The sequence below is a fragment of the Cygnus olor genome, chromosome 1 (genome assembly GCF_009769625.2).
Source record: "Cygnus olor isolate bCygOlo1 chromosome 1, bCygOlo1.pri.v2, whole genome shotgun sequence".
NCBI lineage: Eukaryota > Metazoa > Chordata > Aves > Anseriformes > Anatidae > Cygnus > Cygnus olor.
The window spans coordinates 1720193-1740367 of NC_049169.1; the positions used below are offsets into that span (position 1 = coordinate 1720193).

General features: G+C 54.8%; 2 protein-coding genes across 4 annotated transcripts; one reads left to right on the forward strand and one right to left on the reverse strand.

The window, feature by feature from the left end:
• The first annotated feature begins 1672 nt into the window (after nt 1-1672).
• ASB13 (ankyrin repeat and SOCS box containing 13) lies at nt 1673-9577 on the forward strand. Of its 3 annotated transcripts, XM_040545862.1 has the most exons (7): nt 2163-2699; nt 2776-2946; nt 3453-3640; nt 4681-4831; nt 6426-6560; nt 7905-8096; nt 9339-9577. In XM_040545862.1, the coding sequence occupies exons 2-7, from the start codon at nt 2892-2894 to the stop codon at nt 9464-9466; spliced, it is 849 nt and encodes a 282-aa protein (XP_040401796.1). In that variant the 5' UTR covers nt 2163-2699; nt 2776-2891; the 3' UTR covers nt 9467-9577. The 3 variants fall into 3 exon arrangements, with proteins under 3 accessions (XP_040401805.1, XP_040401796.1, XP_040401786.1); XM_040545871.1 differs by lacking the exons at nt 2163-2699; nt 2776-2946 and adding an exon at nt 1673-1784; XM_040545852.1 differs by having other exon boundaries at nt 2163-2946.
• An 8579-nt stretch (nt 9578-18156) lies between these two features.
• Nucleotides 18157-19733, reverse strand: LOC121064426 (calmodulin, striated muscle). Its single transcript, XM_040545916.1, has 2 exons — nt 18697-19733; nt 18157-18466 (listed from the first exon to the last, which is right to left on the reverse strand). The coding sequence occupies exon 1, from the start codon at nt 19164-19166 to the stop codon at nt 18717-18719; it is 450 nt and encodes a 149-aa protein (XP_040401850.1). The 5' UTR covers nt 19167-19733; the 3' UTR covers nt 18157-18466; nt 18697-18716.
• Nucleotides 19734-20175: the final 442 nt, after the last annotated feature.

The window sequence follows — 20175 nt, forward strand, 5'->3', positions numbered from 1 at the left end:
GATCTGGGGTAGACGGTGCAGAAATGGCAGGGGTGCTCCTGGGTGAAGTGGGAATCAATCAAGGGATTCAGGGCTTATTTTCAGCTTTGCTCCGGTTTCTTTCTGAAACCTTTGCAAAAACCGCTTCATCTCTCTGTGCTGTCGTTTCGACTGTGTTACCCGTGTGTAAATTTTGCAGGGCAGCCAGTGACTCGACCTCCGTGCACGCCCAGGAGCCAGCGAAAGGGGTGGGCTCACGCCGTATACAAGCGACCAAAACCAGCAGCGGCGAGGCCAGGAGCGCGGCGCCCTGCGCCGCACGTGGGACGGGGCTGTTTCCAGGAGGTAACCTGATCAATGACATAATCACCGAGGAACTTGCTCTGGTCCTGGTGGCTGGAAGAGCAGCTTGCTCGCTGCCAGGACCGCTGCATTTTAAGCACCGCGCCCCAGTTGCCCCAGTTCTTCCCAGTCCCGTCCCCTCCAGCAGACCCCAAACCTCTCTTTGCTGCACGAACCCAAGTACCCCGCCACCAGTGTCCCCAGCATCCCCTCTTCCCACACACCAGTCCTCCCGGTTCCCCCATCCCCACGTACCGGTACCCCACACCGGTTCCTCCAGTCCCCTTCCCACACACATATCAGTCTCCCTACATCCACGAGTCCCCCACACCAGTACTCCTTCTCCCCCCACCCCATCACCCCTTCTTCCCACACCCCAGTTCCCCCAGTCCCCCTTTTACCCATGCACCGGTACCCCTCCCCATCCCAGTTCCCCCAGTCCCCTCCCCACATACCCCCCCGTCCCCCACACCAGTACCCCTTCTCCCCCCACCCCATTACCCCTTCTCCTCGCACCCCAGTTCCCCCAGTCCCCCTTGCCCCGTGGAGCAGTACCCCTCCCCATCCCAGTTCCCCCAGTCCCCTCCCCACACATCCCAGTCCCCCCCTCTCCCCCAACCCCAGTGTCCCCCCTCCACACACCCCACTACCCCCCAGTTTCCCCAGTCCCCTCCCCCCCACCAGTCTCCCCAGTCCCCCTTTTCCCCCATCCCAGTCCCCCCCCCCACCCCAGTCCCCCCTCTCCCCACCCCAGTTCCCCCAGTCCCCCCCAGTCTCCTTAGTCCCCCTTTTCCCCACAACCCAGTACCCCTCACCAGTTCCCCCAGTCCCCCTTCCCCCCCACCCCAGTCCCCCCTCTCCCCACACCAATTCCCCCAGTCCCCCTTTTCCCCCTACCCCAGTCCCCCCCCCAGTCCCCCTCTCCCCACCCCAGTTCCCCCAGTGCCCCCCAGTCTCCCCAGTCCCCCTTTTCCCCACACCCCAGTACCCTCCACTGGTTCCCCCAGTCTCCCTTTTCCCCTCACCTCAGTCCCCCCCCACCCCAGTCCCCCCTCTCCCCACCCCAGTTCCCCCAGTCCCCCCAGTCCCCCTTTTCCCTACACCCCAGTCCCACCTCTCCCAACACCAGTTCCCCCAGTCCCCCTCCAGTTCCCCCAGTCCCCCTCCAGTCCCCCCAGTCCCTCTTTCCCTCCCCAGCCCCTCCCCACACCCCCATCCCCCTCTCCCCACCCCAATCCCCCCCAGTTCCCCCAGTCCCCCTTTCCCCCCCACCCAGTTCCCCCAGTATGGCCACCCCCCGCGAACTACAACTCCCAGCAGCCCCCGGGGCGGGCCCGGCCATTTCGTTCCGTCCCGTCCCCTCCCGTTCCGTGCCGCCCCATCCCCTCCCGTTTCGTTCCGGGCCGGGCCGGGCCGGGCCATGGAGAGCCCCGTGGGCAGCGGCTCCCTGCGGGGCGACATCAGTGCGTGGGGCCGGGGGCTCTGCCCCGGGGGATTTGGGGCTGGTTTGGGGCTGGTTTGGGGGATTTGGGGCTGGTTTGGGGGATTTGGGGCTGGTTTGGGGGATTTGGGGCTTGTTTGGGGGATTTAGGGCTGGTTTGGGGGATTTGGGGCAGGTTTGGGGGATTTGGGGCAGGTTTGGGGGATTTGGGGCTGGTTTGGGGGATTTGGGGCTGGTTTGGGGGATTTAGGGCTGGTTTGGGGGATTTAGGGCTGGTTTGGGAGATTTGGGGCTGGTTTGGGACTGGTTTGGGGGATTTGGGGCTGGTTTGGGGGATTTGGGGGTTTAGGGGGGGGTTGAAGGATTTGGGGCTGGTTTGGGGGATTTGGGGTCAAGGGGCTTCTTGAAGGAAAGGGCTGGGAGGATGCTTGTGGGGAGCCATCGCTGCTCCCCCACCAACACGTGTACTGGAGGGATATAGGGTGATATATAGGGTGAGCCTTTAATTAATGCTGCTGGAGCTTTTTGTCATTTTCCCGGTCCCGTTCGTGACGGTGACACTGCCCAGTGGCAGTCCCAGGGCTCGGTCATCCTTGGGACTTCTGCAGAATCCAGGAGAAGCCCCACTGGAGGCAAAACGCCCTGCTCAGGAATATAGGCAAAGGGCACGAGGAGCTGACGAGTAAATAAAAAGGCACGCGCGTCCCGTGTGCCGTGAAAATGCCAGTGCCTGTGCTGGTAAAAGGGCCGTGTGTTATAGTGCTGCCCGTGGTCGTGTCGTATGATTCAGTATTTTGAAAGAAAAAGGCAAATCAACCCCAAACTGTAAGGCTTCTGCTCATCTCTGCCCTTTCTCTCCCGCTCCACAGCCGCGAGCTTGCCTTGGAGCTGGGTTTTTACAGACTTGCATTTGAAGGAAGAGGAGCTGTATTTCGAGGTCTGTTTTGCCAGGAGTGGCTGTCACTGACCTGTGTGCAAGCAGGCTGCTCCTAAAAACCCTGCTTTTTGCACAGTGTAGAGGCACACGTTGTTACAGAGAATGGATTTCTCCTGCTGAAGGTGATGCGAGCCTCCACCTGACTGTTCTGTGCTTGTGGCTAACAAGTCAGCAAAGCGCATCTGGAAGGAGATGCTCTTAATTCATGCTGGGAAGCGAAGCCTGGACTTGTCCTTTGTGGGTGGAGGTACCTAGGGAGCGTGCCTAAGCTGCAAACTTTGCCTGTCAGAGCTTCTGGGAGGGACTGGTGCTTCTGGAAGGCAGTTTTTAGGTGAATTGGAGGTTTCTGGAGGTGCCTGTTTCCAGTGGTTTTAGATGGAGCCAGGAAGGACAGGGCTCCTAATGCTAAATAGCTGTGGGCTCGCTGGGACGAATCTGGACCTAATTAAATGCTGCTAGGGGTCTGTACGTGGATGAAAGTTTCAAGGAAGTGCTGCAGAGCATTTCAGAAGCTGTAGTGGAATGCCGCGTTGTGAACAGTCTGAGCGAGGACTGCTTGATGCAGAGCCCCCAGACGCAAAGCACCACATTTAAAATCCCATGCTAGGCTGGGGGCACGGCGACAAATAAGCTTCGTGTTCGCAGCTCTGTCTTCTAGCTGCCGTCCCTTCCAGCAGAGCTGCCTTTCCCCGGCTCAGAAACCCATTTTCTCTGCACGTGCGTTTTTAAAAGTCGTTCATTCTTCCTCTGCAGGCTTCTGGGCCGACCGAACGCCGGTTCACGAAGCAGCCAGGCGGGGAGAGATCCGGCAGCTGCAGCAGCTGATAGAGGGCGGCGCCTGCGTCAACGCGGTCACCTACGACTCCATCACCCCGCTGCACGAGGCGAGCCTGCGGGGGCAAACGCAGTGTGTCAAACTCCTGCTGGCCGCGGGAGCCCAGGTGTGTGTTCGGGTGTGCTCCAGCTGGAAACCAAGCCCCGGTGCTTGGGTTCGTGCTGTAGCGCCCTTGCTGCAGCTACAGCGCTCTTGCTGCACTCTCATCCTGCGTTGAGGTCAAGAGGACCCTGGAGTACTCGTGTGTTGTAGGGGGGTCTCGGACTAACCTATCAAAAAAAGGGCTGGGGCCGCTTCATCGTGATGTCTGAATTTATTTCTGGGGTCCGGATTCACTTCGTCTATATCCAGGCTCTTAATCTGTGAATTAAGAGACAGCTTTAGTCAGTCCGGGCTTCCTTGACAGTCAGCAGAGGGAGGGAAGCGTTTTCAGGAGGTGTTTGGGCTTGAGGAGGACTTAAAAAACTGCCTGGAAGTATTTCTCTGTCCCCCTCTCTCCACACTGACAATTGACAGAGCCTGGGGTGACTACAAATCTAATTCAGGTGACTCAGGTATCCAAAGCTGTCCAGCATGAACCAAGGCCAGAAGGGGAGCAGGGCGCACGTAGATTCTCGAGGGGATTTACATTTATTCCTAAGTTTCTTCTCTTACTTTAATTTTGTTGTGCAAGCAGAAATCTGCCAAAGAGTTTTCTGGATGCAGCTGGAGCCTGCTGCCTTCAGTGACTTGTGACACGTCACGTTCTAAAGGTGGCGGTCCGCAGAGCAAGCCCGGTTAAACGGAGCGCGTGTGCACCCCGTACTCCTCCTCGCTGCAAAATCAGCCGGTTCAGACGGGGCTGAACTTTGCGCTAGCACAGGCGGGGAGCGTTTGTACATTGCGTTACGCTGGCTCAGCTGCAGAGCTTGTAACGTTCAGCAGGAGAAGCGTTAGGAGGGAAGTTACATCCTGAGCTGTAGCAGCTACTCGTGATAGCAGTGCGTGTCTGTGCCCCGGGAGTGTTTGCAACAGCACCAGGCAGGCTGCTGGCGGTAGCAACCAACTTTCCTGAGCTCAGAACAGTTCTTGGGTTAATAGAAATAAAAACGAGGGTGCTGCCACGCAGCAGCCTGTGGGTATTTTAACGTTTCTTCTGCCGTGAAGGTGGATGCCAGGAATATCGATGGCAGCACCCCGCTCTGCGACGCCTGTGCCTCGGGGAGCGTCGAGTGCGTCAAAGTGCTGCTGTCGCACGGTGCCAAGGTGAACCCTCCCCTCTACACGGCGTCCCCTCTCCACGAAGCCTGCATGAACGGTAAGCTGGCCTGACCCTTGTGCGGTTATTTGTCAAAAGAAAACCACAAAAAAAAACACCCCAAAACCAGCTACCAGAAATCTTAAATTGGCTGCAAGTCTGTTGTTGCTCACCGGATCACTAGGGCTTGAAAACGTCCACCTTACACGGGCACAGCTCCCTTGGAAGAAACAATGCAAAGCACAGGGTTGTTGGGGGAATAAAGGCATCCCTCGTGTTGGGGGCTGTTATCCCACGTGATAGCCATGGCACCAGATCCTCGGCAGATAAAACACCGCCTTTCTGATGCTCTGTTAGAAAACCTGGAGCCAAACCAGCTGCTTTGCCCTTGCAAGCAGAGGAGAGTCAGCCACAAGACTCTTTTAATCAGGCAGTGCTGTCACAGGCCCCTGTGGTTGTCGAGAGCTTCTGGTGCTGCCCAGGTGGCAGCAGCAGAGGCTGGAGGAGGCTGTGGAGGGAGGTAGTGCCAGGGACCGCTGGCCAGCACTGCTGCCCGCCCTGCTCCTTGTCCCTCTCACAGTCTTTTCCAGCTGGAAGGTCTGTCCATGGGACAGGAGAAAACTGCAGAGGCCAGAACAATGTCCCAGCTGGAGCGTGCCTGCCCCTCTCTGCTCCCCCTGTCTTTTCCTCAGCCTCTTCTGGACGTTTGGACCTGAGTTGTGGAGCAGGAGCAAGCATCAGGGATGGCCGTGAAAGCAGCAGAGGCAGGGGGAGCAGCAGAGAAGTGTTTCAGAGGGGTATTGCACACGCAGCTGCTGCTCCAAGCCCTCAGACTCTTTCCCCGTAGCAGTGTTGGCAATGTGAGCCGTCCTGAGCTGGCCACCCGGAGCGGGAGAAGTCGGGGGTGATCTCAGCAGCTGTGGGACAGGGATGTCCCCGAGGTCTGCCCAGAGGAAGGCGTCTTCCTGAATTGCTCTGCCGTGCATTTAATTCCGCCCCAAACTGCCACTTGCACGGGCGCAGCAGTGGGAAAGCCTGGAAGTGAGACCAGCAGCGTCCTCGTTAGATGATCGTGACCAAATCTAAATTATTTCGTGCCTGACTTTCCTCCATATAAGGCGTAATACCTCCCCTGCCTTCCCACAGCGGGAAGACGGCATTTATGGCAAATGTGTAGGAACTTAAATACGGAGCTGTCAGCTCCTGCTTAGTTTTTGCTTGCTAAGCCTTTTTCCTAAGACTCTTACGATGGTGAGTGTCTGTTTTCTCTTAAGTCACGTCATTAGCGTTGGAAAAAATAAGGCTGGAGTGGTCCTGAAGGTGAGCTAACCCACCCGGGGCACATCCAGCCGTACGGCCAGCCCTGCAAACCACAGGCTATTCAGTGCCAGCCCTTGGATTCAGGTTCGTTTGACCTGATTCCCCGCAGAGGCTGCGAGCTCTAGCTTGCTGCCATGCGGTTGTGACTTCTTTGTGCTCTGTTCTCAGCCTCCGTCCTGCGGTAAAACACGTTGGCTCGCAAGCATTTGTGTATTTCGCATCCGCCACCCCAAATATTGAGCAGGCTGCTCCTGGCTCAGGCCGATCTCAGCGTGCCAGGCGCTCCCATTTGAGCTGGATCCTTTCTTTTGACTCGGGTCCTCCCTTCCCAAAGGTAGCTCAGAGTGCGTGCAGCTCCTCATAGACGTCGGTGCCAACTTGGAGGCCCACGACTGCCATTTTGGGACGCCCCTACACGTGGCCTGCGCCAGGGAGCATCTGGACTGCGTGAAGTTGCTGCTCAAGGCAGGTATGGCAGCCGCGGGGTTTGCTTTGGGGCAGGCAGCATACGGAGGTCCCTACGTGCAGCATTTCCCTCCCGGTGCTCCGCAGTGACCTTCTTGTGCAAGAACTTACTCATTCGCAGCATGACGTAGGCAAAACCTTCCACCTTTGTCATCTTTAACTGAGCAAAGCCTAACGCTTAAGCATTTTTAGCGGATGCCCGTCAATATCCAGCTCATGATGACTCCAGCGATATTTTCACTCTCCGATTTTAATAAAAATCAGAAATCTTCACCCCCCTGGATCAGCGTTCCAGCAATACCAGCTGGTGTGCGTGCGTTCAGCTGCGCTGACGTGTTCGTGCGGCTTTGCATAGATGTTAGCTGTTAGCGTTTGATGTTGTACAAAAAAAAGCAGAGGTGAAGTCACCTCATGCCTCTGGGAGATCTGCTTAGCGTTACGCCTAGAGGAGTTTGCTGGAATTTCGAGTCAGTGCCGTGTGCTCCAGCTTTCACCTCCCACTTTTCTTGCTGCTAATTTGCAGGGAGCTTGGAGCTGAGCTTCTTGTTTTTTTGCCCGTGCTTACCAGTAAGTGATTTGGCCCGGGGACGATTTGTTTTGTTGAATGTTACTTGTCTAGAAATTAGACAGCTAAGCCAGCTTGTTTTCTATCCCTCCAGTTCCCTGTCTTGGGCACCCATCTTCAGATTAGACTAATTGATTCCCAAAACACGCCTAACGTTTAACTCCATTACCTCTGAGGTGTGGCTAGCTCAGATGTAAATACAAGAGTCAGCTCTATGAACTCGATGAGGTTCAGCTCACCTGTACCGAACAAATCAGCTGATAGGGAAAATGTCACGAGTTTTGGAGGTATTAGAAAGACCTTTTGTTGTCAGCTTAGAAAAGCCCAGTTTGCTTAGCAAAAATATCTAAGCAAAGCCTCAGTAATGTCTGCTGGTGAGCTTCCACAGCTCGTGAGCTTGTATTTCTGTTCAGACAGTTAACAGGGAGGTTCCTGTTTGCCTCGAGTGTGGGCGATCCATTGAGATGACCGAATTGGCTCTGCTGGTTTCAGGCAGCACAGGTTCAGGACTTCACGCTCAGCAGCTTATTTACCTAGTAACGTTGACCAAAATCCTTTCTCCCCAAGGAAAACATAAAGCCAGAGAAGAAAACTCAGGCATCGCCAGCACTGAGAACTTGTTCAGCAGTTTGGTTTCCTGTTTGTGCTGTTTTGTTTGGATCTCGTTCTAGCCGCTCGCACGTGTGTTAATAGCATTTTTTTTTTTTGTCCGCTTCAACCACTCCTTGCATTTGGGTCAAGTGAGGCTTTCGTAAACAGGTTTGTTTCTCTTTCTGGTCTCAGGGGCAAACGTGAATGCTGCTAAACTCCACGAGACGGCCCTTCACCACGCAGCGAAAGTGAAAAACGTGGATCTGGTGGAAATGCTGATTGAATTTGGAGGAAACATCTACGCAAGGGACAACCGAGGGAAGAAGCCATCGGATTATACCTGGAGCAGCAGTGCCACAGCAAAGTGCTTCGAGTACTACGAAAGTGAGTGAGATACGATCCCCTGCCCTGGGAATTCAGTGACTGCCAGCTCCGTTGCACCATATCAAGATTCTCAGTCCACTTTGATGTGTAGACACCTGATCATCTTCCTAGGAAGGTATAGAGTTCTGCGTGGTAAACGTAAGCCAGCTGGCCGTGGGCTAGCTCTGCTTAGTCGTGGCTGAATGACAGAGGTAAGATGGTCCAGATCTTGCCCTCGCTGAATTCAGGTCCCTCTCGTGTGTCAGCGTGAGCATTTACACTTTGGGGCCTTGAGTCAGATCAAGGAAATCACTCAATTTCAAACATCAGTGAAAATTTGTTCTGTACGAGGCAGGGAACGTGTTAAACTTCAGCCGCATCGGCTGGCTGGTTTGGGGGGAGACATTTGGCTGAGGTTTGAGGATGACTTCAGGTCTTCGAGGACCTCAGAGGAGAAATTCACAACCCCTTCTGTACGTTTGCACACTGCTGCTCAAACCCACAGCACTGCATGATCCTAAAAATCTTTTCTGGCTTTACAGTTCTTTGCGCAGCGAGCACCTTACAGCCCCTTCTCTCTCCGACTTCTGTTCTCTGCGTAGGAGTCTCTCTGAATTATTCATTGCTTTCAAACTGCAGCAAAGCGTGCTGTTCTGGCTGCTGGGTGAAGAGGCTGAGCCTTACAATGCCATAAATACTTGTTATACGTCGCCAGGGCTTCCTGCCCCCTCAGCTCAGCTGGCAGAGCTGCATGTGTGGCTGCTTTTTAATGCAGACCGTCCTAACAATACTGTGCTAACTATAATAGGATTTTTTTATTTTTTTTTTTCAACTTTTGTGGTTAAATTCAGGACTAGACCCAGGACAGATGCAGATCTTGGAGGCTGGTGATTGTCGAGGCTGTGGGGGCAGGGATAGGAGCTTGTTAGGTCCGACAACATCCAGAGCGAAGTGCCTGATCCTGACTCTGTGCGTGTGTGCGTCGACGTCGGGGCTCGAGGCTGCGGGTTGTATATACCTGTATACACCACCGCTGAAGCTTAATCCACCATCACTAAGGGAGTCTCGTGGATCAGAGCAGATAATTCGGGTGCCCGGGGCCTGGCTGCTGCGGGAGGTGCTTGGAAGCAGCGACGGGCTTGAGATGAGGGAGGGAGCAGTGCCAGGCGTCGCTCTCCCGGGAGGTCTGCGCGCTGCAGGGAGACCGGCCGTCTGCTGAGCTGCAGCAATAACCCTGCATCCTCTTTTTTCTTCTCGTTTTAGAAACGCCCCTGAGCTTGTCGCAGCTCTGCAGAGTTACGGTGAGGAAGGCCGCCGGGCAGCGGGCGCTGGAGAAGATTGCCAAGCTAAACATCCCTCAGCGGTTAATCCAGTACCTGTCCTACAACTGACAGGGCTGAAGGTGACCGGGAAGGACAAGGGCTTTAGCTCGCACAGCATGAAGTATCCGTCTCTTTCTCTTCTACCTCCCCACAAGAAATGAATTTTAATTTAAGCAAAAACCGATGTAAATAGTATTGATGAGGCAGCACTTCACGCCCCTCCCTCTTCTCTGTGAGCGGTTATTCGGGCGGAGGCAGACTCGAGGCAAGGTGCAGCACCGACCTGCAGTCCCAGCCTCTCCCAGGGGGATCCGTGAGGCTGTCGCCGCGTTCCAGGCCGCAGCGCTCACTCTTGGCACGGGATTAGCCTCGCCTAATTTTAGCCGTCTCTATCCTTAACGCATCTCCGGGTGATCTAGCCAGGCTCCCTTTGCAGCCAGCGGAGAGAAATAGATACTGGCCGAGCATGATTCATGTGTCCTCTTTTAGATGGCCGCGTTAGGACGCTACGCGGCGCCTTCGGAGCGCCTGTCTCCGCTGCCTGCAAAGGGATTTAGAGGTGATACCACTCGGACACGGATGTCTGTGCTTCTGAAAGGGGAGCTCAGGGAGCCTCAGAGTTAATAACTCAAGCGAGAACCACCTCCTGCCACGGGGCAGGGCTCGTGTGGGCTGTGTGCTGCAGCTGGAGGCGAATTAAATCCCCGGCTAATCAATCCGAAGGCACTGCAAGCAGTAACCGACCTTCCCTGAGCGGGCTTTGGCTCGGCACCGGCAGGAGGGCGAACTGAGGGCTGACTTCGCCCGTGCTTCTTCCTTGCTGAGGGCCGTGTTGCCTGAGCTGCAGCACCCCGTCTGTGTGGCGAGGGCACGTCCCTCGTGGAGTGGTGCAGCAGAGCCCCGTGGCGCCTGCCCGCATGCGAGAGGCAACGGCAGGGCTGGGTTCGGAGATTTCTTTTCCCTGCTGAGTTTGTCTCTTGCTTCTGGCGCCTCTCCAGAGGCTGACAGCAGGAGCCAGCCCTGGGGCGGGTGCTGTGAGCTGTGCTCACGTCCTCTGGCTCCAGCAGACGCCGGTGCAGCTCTGTGCTTGGGAGATTTAAACCTCCAGGGTGACAATTCCGTGGGCAGAGCCAGGATTGTCCTCGGCCTTCCAGATGAGACATTGTGTCACCACAAGGCAGCAACCTCCGGGAGATGTGGTAGGACAGGGATGAAGCTCCCTGATGTCCCCGTGGCAAGTCTTAGCACTGCGATGACAGCAAATTCCCCCCCCAAATGACAGCACGTGTTCAGAAATCCTCTGGCTAAGGTGTCCAGCTAACTCAGGGCTCTCACCCTCCTTCACACTAGGAAGTAATGCTTGTGGATAAAAGGCAGCTTGCCTCCTGCCCGCTGCTTCTGAGCCCTCGTGCACCCTTGACAGGGCTCAGCCTCACAACAAAGGGGAAAATATTGTAAGCACAGGGTTAAAGAGCTGCCGTGGAGCCGAATGCACTTTAATGTTGACCACTAAATTGCTTCGTTTTTTTAATTTTTGGTTAGGCTCGTTCCCCCCTCACCCCTTTGTTTTTTGTGTTTTTTTGTTGTTTTTTTTTCAGTGTGACATCGTGTAGAACTGGCACAGGAAAGCTTTTGAGGTTCTGCTTTTTATAGGACTGTCTGTCTGTTGTTCTATCTGGGTTTTTTGCGTCTGAAATACCAGAAATGTGAAATTGCCGAGAAGCTCAGGGAAGCTCTGGAGACGTTTATTGTGGGATTCACCCCCGTGTTTGTTAGGATAAAGGTTTTGTATTGTATCTTTCACCAAAAGCTTCCTCTGCCCAAAACCCTTGTCCGTAGAGCTCAATGAGTGTTAGGAGAGCACCCACCTTACAGTAATCCGGGATGAAAACCCGTCCCCTTGGTTCAAACTCAAATCCCTTGTTAGGCTGCTTTTTCAACCTTGCCTAAGCTGTTGAAGTAATGAAATGGCCAAGTCCACGTTTCCAATGTAAACCAAACCCAAAGGCTCTTCCAGCAACCGAGAATAAAGCGACCAGTTCCCTTCTCTGTTATCTTTCTTTCCTCCGAGTTGCCTCGCTGATAGGTTCCTCAAGTTGTGTTGGTTTTGATTCGTCTTTAACCCTGGGAGTATATTTCCCGGAGCTGCTCAGGCAGCTGCGATGAAGCTTTTAACGTGCAGGCCCCCCCACCCCCCCACCCCCTTTGGCAGCAGCCGTGTGGCTTGGGAAGGGCAGTTGCAGCTGCGCCCAGGAGATTCCTCCTGCGGTTATTTTTGCGCTGCTTGGGTTTCGTTTCTCTTGCACGGGTAAGAAAGAAGGGCCCGGGGAGGGGATTTATCCGCTGCGAGTCCTGCGCAGCTTTCCTCCGCGATTTATCCTCTGGCCAGGGTAAGTGATAAAGGACTTGGAAGATCCCAAAGCCCCGATTCACTCTGGGTTTATAGGGACAGGCCAGTGCCGGATTCCTTCGGTGTTTCAGTGGCAGCCAAAGTCCCTGCGGGTTTGCAGAGGGGGGGTTGTTGGGGACGAAGGAGACCGTCAGAGTCCCGGCTTCTGTGAGACTCCTCCGTTGGCTGCTGGGGCTGCGGCCTTCGCTTTTGTTTTTATGTCAGGTTCTGGCCCGTTATTTGATTTCCTTTACTCTTTAATCCAAATGTCAAACGAAGGTGTGAATCCGGCGTAAACACACCCAAAGACCCCAGGCCAGCCCTGCTTCCGCCCATCCATCCCTTCCTGGGCTCCCAGCACCGAAGGAGAGCCCCGGCCCCAGGCCGCAGCTACGTTCAGCATTTCAGGCCTCCTCCCCTCGCCCGGGGGCTTCTGCTTCCTGCCCTCCAGCCTCGTTACGGGTCCAGCCGTCCGAAATAACCCCGTTCCCATCACGTTCGGGAAGTCCGGGTGCAAATAGGGCCTGGCTGCCTCCGGCACAGCCCTGCCCCTGCTTGCTGCTGGCCCCGCTCGCCAACGCTGGCTCGCCGGCGGGGGAGCTCGCTCGCAGCGGCTTCCCTCAAACCACGTGAAGTTGGGCCAGGAAAAACAAGGTGTGACTGAAGCTGGGGCCTCGGGAGGAAGAAAGCCTCGCCGCCCCGCGGAATTAACTCCTCGTACCGCTGCTTTGCCTGGAAAAGTCAGGAGGGAGCCACCCTTCTCCCCCCCCCCCCCCACCGAATAAAGGGTTTGTGCCTGTGCCTGCAGAGGGGCACGGAGAAAACGTTGCTGAACCCCGGCGTAAAGAAGCAGGGGGGAAAGGAGAGAGTGCAAACAGGGTTTCGTGCTTTTGTTTGTTTTTTTTTTAATGTCTCCAGGGGACTTGGCACGTCCAGCAAAACCCGAGAGCAGCGAACAAAGACCTCGGTGTCCTTCAGACGCGGCAGCCGGAGCCGAGCGAGGCAGGCGTTGCAGCACGTCGGGAGCAAGCGTGAGCACGAAGCGCCTCTCCCGCCGCCCCGTTTAAAACCAAACGAAGCGCTGGAGCTGTCGGGCGCGTACCTGAGCTTGCTCACACCCTGTTCATTCATCGCCTCCCTCCCTGCTGCAAGGGCACGAGGGATCTTGCAGGCGCTTGCAAGGAGATGGCGCCTGTCCCGTACGCCTGGACCCCGCTGGGTCTCTGCTGACTTGTGTTTGCCGGGCTCTGCCCCCAGCACTTTAAGCTAGCAGCGAGGCACCGAAGCATAAAAGGAGAAAAATCTGAGTTTTGGGGCTCTCCAGAAACCTAAACTACACCCGCGGGGCTTGCCTGGCCTGGAGTTAAGGGCAGGCTCTGCCCTCCATGCTGCTGCAGCACCTCAGCCTGACTGCAGCGGGACAAAAGCCTCACATCTCCTGCAAATAATAATTAAAAAGGAAATTTTTCACCCAATAACACAGCCACAGCTTGTGCTTTGGCGATCTGTGGTCCCGGGTGCCCTGCAAACGTGACACCCCGATGCTGCTCTGCGTTTAGGGACTGAGACACGGGCTTGGAAAGCTCTGACCTCAGTCCAGGAGGAGTCCAGCACGCCACGAAGACGAGATTTGTGTTTTTATCAGATTGCACTGGGAACCATTACAAAATCAGACAACCATTACATTTGGAAGCTCCTGGCTTTCTGCAGGCTTGTGTGGTTATTGGGCTTCTTGCTTTGCTGGTTTTATTTTTATTTTTTTGCAGTAGGATGCAGTGATTTGGGTGGTGGTGGCTGAGAGCTGGAGGAAATAAAAAGCCCCCAAAATTCAAATTCCTCCCGAATATCGGGAGTGTTTCAATCCCCGATCCTTGCTGAAGAGCTGGGATGGAGGAAACCTCTTCCCCAGCAGTGCTGCTCCCCTGTCAGGCTCACCAAGGATCCATCGGGATCACCGAGGGTCCATTGGGATCACCGAGGATCCGTCAGGATCACCGAGGATCCATCGGGATCACCGACCTGCCTGCGTCTGAGCCTTTTTGCCGACCGACAAATCCTGCAAGAGCTGCACCGATGTGCCCCAAAATACACGTGGGTGGCAGAGCTCCCGCCAGCTCTTCAAGCTCTGAACTCTGCCCCCATGGGCCCCACTTCACCTGTCTTTCTTTTTTTTTTTTTTTTTTTTTTAATTTTTCCTTTAATTGCGTTTTTCCTAATCCTGCACGAAAATTAACGGCAATGACAACCCGCCCCCGCAAAGCTGCCGGGCTCTCTTCTAGCTCCGGGCTCCAATCCGCCGCCTTTCAAAAGCTTTTTGGAGCTCCTCAGATCCCTCAGTAACCAAATCCCCGCTGATCTCAGCTCGGGGCGTGGGGGTGTGGTGTGGTTTGGGGGAAAAAAACTGGGAATCAAGGGAAAACCCAGAGAGCAGGGGAGGGAAATGGCCCCGAATCCCCTCCTGGCTGGGCTGTGGTCCCGGGGGCTCCCAGCATTCGGGGCAGCGCGTGCACGGGGCGATTTATTTCCCATTAAATACCCCAGCGGTGCTGGGATGAAGCCTGGACCGGCTCCGGTTGTGGCCTCATCCTGCTCCCCGTTAGCCCCAGCGGCGCTGCTCATCGTCAGCATCATTTTGGGCTGAGAAAACCCAAATCCTGGCCCCTTCCCAAGGTGCCAACACAGATGGCATCCCTGAAAGTGACAAATTGATGGAGGTGTCCCCAACGGTCTGCTCCCACTTTCTCCTCTCCTTGTCCCACTCGGCCCCTCTCCAGCTCCCACTTTTTCTCTCCTCACCCAACTGGTCCCATTTTTTCCCTTCCTGTGCTCCAATTTGTCCCCATCTCCTGGTCCCACGTCCCCACTCCTGGTCCCATTTATCCCCATCTCCCTCTGCTCCTGCTTTGCTCATGCGATGCGAAAAGGTCGCAGTCGCCCCCCCCCCCCCCCCCGTGAGCCCCCACCAGCCCCCGGGAGGAAAACGCTATTAATGGCACATGGGATTATTTCCCATAAATGGGGTGAAAACGACCCCTCCAGCTCCCAAACCTTTTTACCCCAAAGGAAATCCCCCATCGGGTGCAACACGGGGCTCAGCTCCTGCTGCGGCCCCATACGGCCGTGCCTGTTTGTATGGCCGGGCTGGAGACAAGGATTTGTGGGTTTGTTCCCCCCAGGGATTTGCGGATTTGTGGGTTTGTTCCCCCCAGGGATTTGCGGGTTTGTTCCCCCCTCCCGCATCCCACATCAGCTCTTTTTTATTTTAATGTAATTTTATTTTATTTTATTTTATTTTATTTTATTTTATTTTATTTTATTTTATTTTATTATTTAAATTTAATTTAATTTAATTTAATTTAATTTAATTTTAATTTTATTTTTTGCCACGCTTGGTTATTTACTCCCCTCTCTGGAGGGGAACCCAGCTCAGCTCTTCTCCACGGGCATCCCACTCCCTGCCAACCTGGAGCTGCAAAAAAAAATACATTTTCCCCATTTTTTCACAGCCTCTCCTTTTTGCAGGCTCCCTTTTTTGCAGCCTCCTATTTTTTTTTCAGCCTTCCTTTTTCTTTGCAGCCTTCCCTTTTCGCAGCCTTTTTTTTTTTAGCTTTTTTTTACAGCCTCTTATTTTTTCAGACTTTTTTTAGCCTCTTTTTTTTTTCCAGCCTTTTTTTTAGCCTCTCTTTTTTTGCAGCCTTCCTTTTTTTTTTTTTTGCAGCCTCCCCTTTTTGCAGCCTCTTTTTTTGTAGCTTTTTTTTACAGCTTCTTTTTTTAGCCTCTTTCTTTTTTTCAGCCTCTTTTTCTGCAGCCTCCCTTTTTTTGCAGCCTTCATTTTCTTTGCAGCCTCCCCTTTTTGCAGCCTCCCTTTATTTATGCAGCCTTCCCTTTTTGCAGCTTCTTTTTTTTCAGCCTCTTTTTCTGCAGCCTCCTTTTTTTTTTGCAGCCTCTTTTTTTTTTTTTTGCAGCCTTTTTTTTTTCCAGCCATATATATTTTTTTATCCTCTCCTTTTTGCAGCCTCTTTTTTTTTGCTTTTCAGTCTTCCCTTTTTGCAGCCTCTTTTTTTAACCTCTTTTTTTTTACCTTTTTTTTTTTTTCAGCTTTTTTTTTAGCCTCTTTTTTTTTAGCCTTTTTTTACAGCCTCTTTTTTTGGCCTCTTTTTTTTCAGCCTCTTTTTCTGCAACCTCCTTTTTTTTTTTTCTTTTTGCAGCCTTCCCTTTTTGCAGCCTCTTTTTTTTTTAACCTCTTATTTTTACCTTTTTTTTTTACAGCTTCTTTTTCAGCCTCTTTTTTTTTTTTTTTTTCAGCCTCATTTTTTTTCAGCCTCCCTTTTTGCAGGAGGAGTAGAAGCCGGTGCAGATGCCATGGGGCCTTCCCTTCCTGCAGGCGGTGGCGTTCCCCCCCCCGGACATCACCTTCACTAAGGGCAGAGCTCTTGCTGGGGAGGAGGCCGGGACTCTGTGGAAGAGGGGAAAAATGGGGAAAAATGGGGAAAAAAATCCCTGCCCTTCTTTAACGGCCTTTGGGAGTGCAGAGAGAAGCCTTTCAGTCCCTTCAGGGGTCTGCAGAAGTTGTTTGCCCAACATTTAATCGCTGTTTTTAAAGCCCGGCTGCTGAAACATCAAAATGCTTCTGCTAAAATCAGCGGGAACGGGGAGGATTTGGGTCTGACCCGGCACTGCAGGTGAAGCTTCTCCCATCTCCCCTCCCCATGGCAGGTGGTGCTGGGGGGCTCGTGAGCTGCGTATCCCACAGAACCATCATTTTGGAGAATAAAAATCCCCCAAAACATATAAACCTCCAGGTCTTCCCCCTACAGGTGAGCCCCGTTTGCCACCCCACGTAACCCCCCCCCAGGTCCCATCTCAGAAGGTCCCCCGGGACCCACCCCAGGTGGCCCCCAGCAAGGTCCCACCCTGGAGGATTTCCCAGGTCCTCCCCTCCCCCAGGTCCCACCCCACTGTCCCCATCCCTGGGGACCACCCCGACGAGGTTTTTGGGGTGGGACGGGCAGGTTTCTGCCCCTTGGCGCCCCACAGCCGCCCCCTTCCACCCCCTCTGGTGCATCTCCAACGGCGGCTCAATTAACGTAATCATTAACGAAGGCCGGATCTGAGCCTCCCCGTGAGTCACGGCGCGGGGGCGGGCAGGGTGCAAGGTCGGGGCCGGATCCTGCCCGCTTTCACCAGCTCCGTCCCTAAGATTTGGGCCTCAACAGCCGGATTTGGGGAGCAAAATGCCCTCCCTTGGCGATGCCAAAGCAAACGGCGCCAGCAAGCCGGCGGCGCCGGCAGAGATAAGCGTGGTCCTGCCCGTCTGTCCATCCATCCGTCTGTCTTTCCATCCCGAGCGGTGCCAGGGCAAACCTTGCCAAGCCGCTGGGAGCCCAAATGGGGGGAAAAAGGGCAAAATTGGGAACTTTCCCCACGATGAAAGACGCCAACGAGGATGCTGGCGTTCCTGGCCGGGCTCCAGCCTCTCGTTTAAGGCCGTCATTAAGAAAAACAGCCCAGGAGGAGCGGCGTGAAAAAAACGCGCCGGTAATTAAACAGCCCCGGAACAGAAGGAGAAAAGGTCAGCCCTAAAAATACTGCACGGCACTTCGCCTCCGGAGCAGCGCGTTAATAAATAATCACATTTTTTGGAAGGTCTAAATTTAGTGGCTTGTGTATGATAGCCTGGTGTGACCCCGTTGCTTGTCTCAATTGTGCAGGATTAGGGCTTTTTTTTGGGGCCATAAATGCCCGTTTTGTGTCTGCTGCAGGGCTGTGCGCGAGCAAGAGGGCAGCGCGTGGTGAAGGCGCCAGGTGCTGGCACGGTGTGCTTGTTCGTTAGTGACTGAGCATTAATGAGGCCCATTATAATTAATTCTCTTTCCAAACCCACCATATAGAGAAAGGAAACCGCCCTGGCCAGCAGTGGGAGGGCTGCTGCGATTGGGTTTCGCCCTCTTTGTAGGGAAACTGAGTCACGGGGAGCGCTGTGGGGTGGGTGAAGGCTGGGAAAGGCGAATCCTGTCCTGCCTTTGTTTGGGACGGGGCTTTTGGGCTAAATCCACCTACCACCAGTCCTCTGGGGATAGAAGTGGGGTGAACCAGAGCATGGCTGCAGCCAGCAGCCCCCAGAAGTGAGGGGATTTGGGGCGGGGTGGCCACAACCCAGGGGCAGGGCGCTGAGCCGCCACATGGGGCATTTCCCCAGCTCGTGGGGTGAAAGGATGGGGGAAAGGGGATGGGGGTGACGTGGGTCCCATCCCCAGCCCTGTCACCCCATCCACGTGCACCAATGGTGGTCTTTTTTTTTTTTTTTTGCGGGGGGCGGGATTAGCAGTGGCCCCAAAGAGAAGCCAAAAGAAGCTCTGGCAGCCACCCGGACATGGGGAGGATATTTTATTGGGCTCGGCGTGGTACTGGGGGACACGCGGTGGCCACTGTCCCCTCTACAGATGCAGGGGGTGCATCTTGGGGGGGGGGAGCAGGAGGGACACCCCCATGTCCATCAGCATCCCGGGAGAGAAGCAGCATCCCCGAGCCCTGTCCCGCTGGGGTGGGATGCCCGCATCCGACGCAGACGCTGGCTGGCGATGCTCCGGCTGGGATAAAGGATGATTTTCCAGCCCAGGACGGTGGAGAGAAGGCAGTGAGGGGATGGAGGGGCTGGGGGCCACTACGGCCTCGGTTCCCTATGAAGAAACAAAGGAAAAAATAAAATAAAATAAAATAAAATAAAATAAAATAAAATAAAATAAAATAAAAAGGCACCGTGAACGTTGATGTTTCCAACCACCAGCACATGTTGAGACGAGGGTAATGAGAAATTTGGGGTCCCATTGCCAAGGAGATGGTGGCCCCCCTGGTCCGAGGATTTCCCTGCACATGGGGTTGGGCACAAAATGGCATCCCGGCAAGTTACCTGCAGGCCGGGGATGAAGGTCACTTCTCCGTCATCATCCTCACGAACTCCTCGTAGTTGACCTGCCCGTCGTTGTTGCAGTCAGCCTCCTTGATCATCTCGTCCACCTCCTCGTCCGTCAGCTTCTCGCCCAGGTTGGTCATGACGTGCCGCAGCTCCGCCGCGCTGATGTAGCCGTTGCCGTCCTTGTCGAAGACGCGGAAGGCCTCGCGGATCTCCTCCTCGCTGTCCGAGTCCCTCATCTTCCTCGCCATCAGCGAGAGGAACTCGGGGAAGTCGATGGTGCCGCTGCCGTCGGCGTCCACCTCGCCCACCATGTCCTGCAGCTCCGCCTCGGTGGGGTTCTGCCCCAGCGAGCGCATGACGGTGCCCAGCTCCTTGGTGGTGATGCAGCCGTCGCCGTCCCGGTCGAAAAGGGAAAAAGCCTCCTTGAACTCGGCGATCTGCTCCTCCGACAGCCGCTCGGCCATGGCGTCCCGCGCTCCCCGCTCGCACGCGGCTCTGCCCCGGCACGCAGCGCTGGCGGGGAGGCACGGATGGGGCCTCCTCCCTCCGTCCTCCCTCTCCCGGAGGAGGAGGAGGAGGAAAAGGAGGAGCTGAGGCCCGCAGGGAGCTCCTTGCTCGTACAGGCCCAGGCAGAGCCCGGTTGCCGATGCTGACGGGGACCTGAGTCAGCCGTGACGCCTCATCCGGGCTCCCCGTGAACACCTGTGTGGCCCCCGGGGAGCTGAGGTGGCCGCGCAGCAGGTGAGTCGCGGCATGAGGCTCATGCCCTGGTTATTCAGGGGTTAGCCCCAGGCTGAGTGAGGGTTCACCACCTCGTAACATCCTGCTTTCGGTTTTTGCTCATCTCTCACGGCAGCGTGTGCAGTGGGGTTCAGAAACACGTGGTGATGAGGTCAGTTTTGCTGTCCATCCATCTGTGTTCATCCATCTGTCTATCCATCCAGCCAACTGTCCATGCATTCACTCAGCCACCCAACCATCCATCCATGTGTCCTTCCTTTTACCCACCTACATTCCTTCCATCCATTCATCCATCCATCTGTTGTCAACCATCCATCCATCCATCCATCCATCCATCCATCCATTGTCAACTAACCATCCATCCATCCATACTCACCCAACCATCCATCTATGTATTCATTCATCCATCCACGTATCCATCCATCCATCCATCCATCGTCAACCATCCATCCATCCATCCATACTCACCCAACCATCCATCTATGTATTCATTCATCCATCCACGTATCCATCCATCCATCCATCCATCGTCAACCATCCATCCATCCATCCATCCATCATCAACCAACCATCCATCCATTTGCCCATTCACTCATGCATCCATCCAGTCACCCAACCATGTATCTGTTCATCCATCCATGCATTCATACTACCATCCATCGAGCTGCCCCTCCATCCACCCATCCACCCACACATCCATCCATCCATCCATCCATCCATCCATCCATCCAT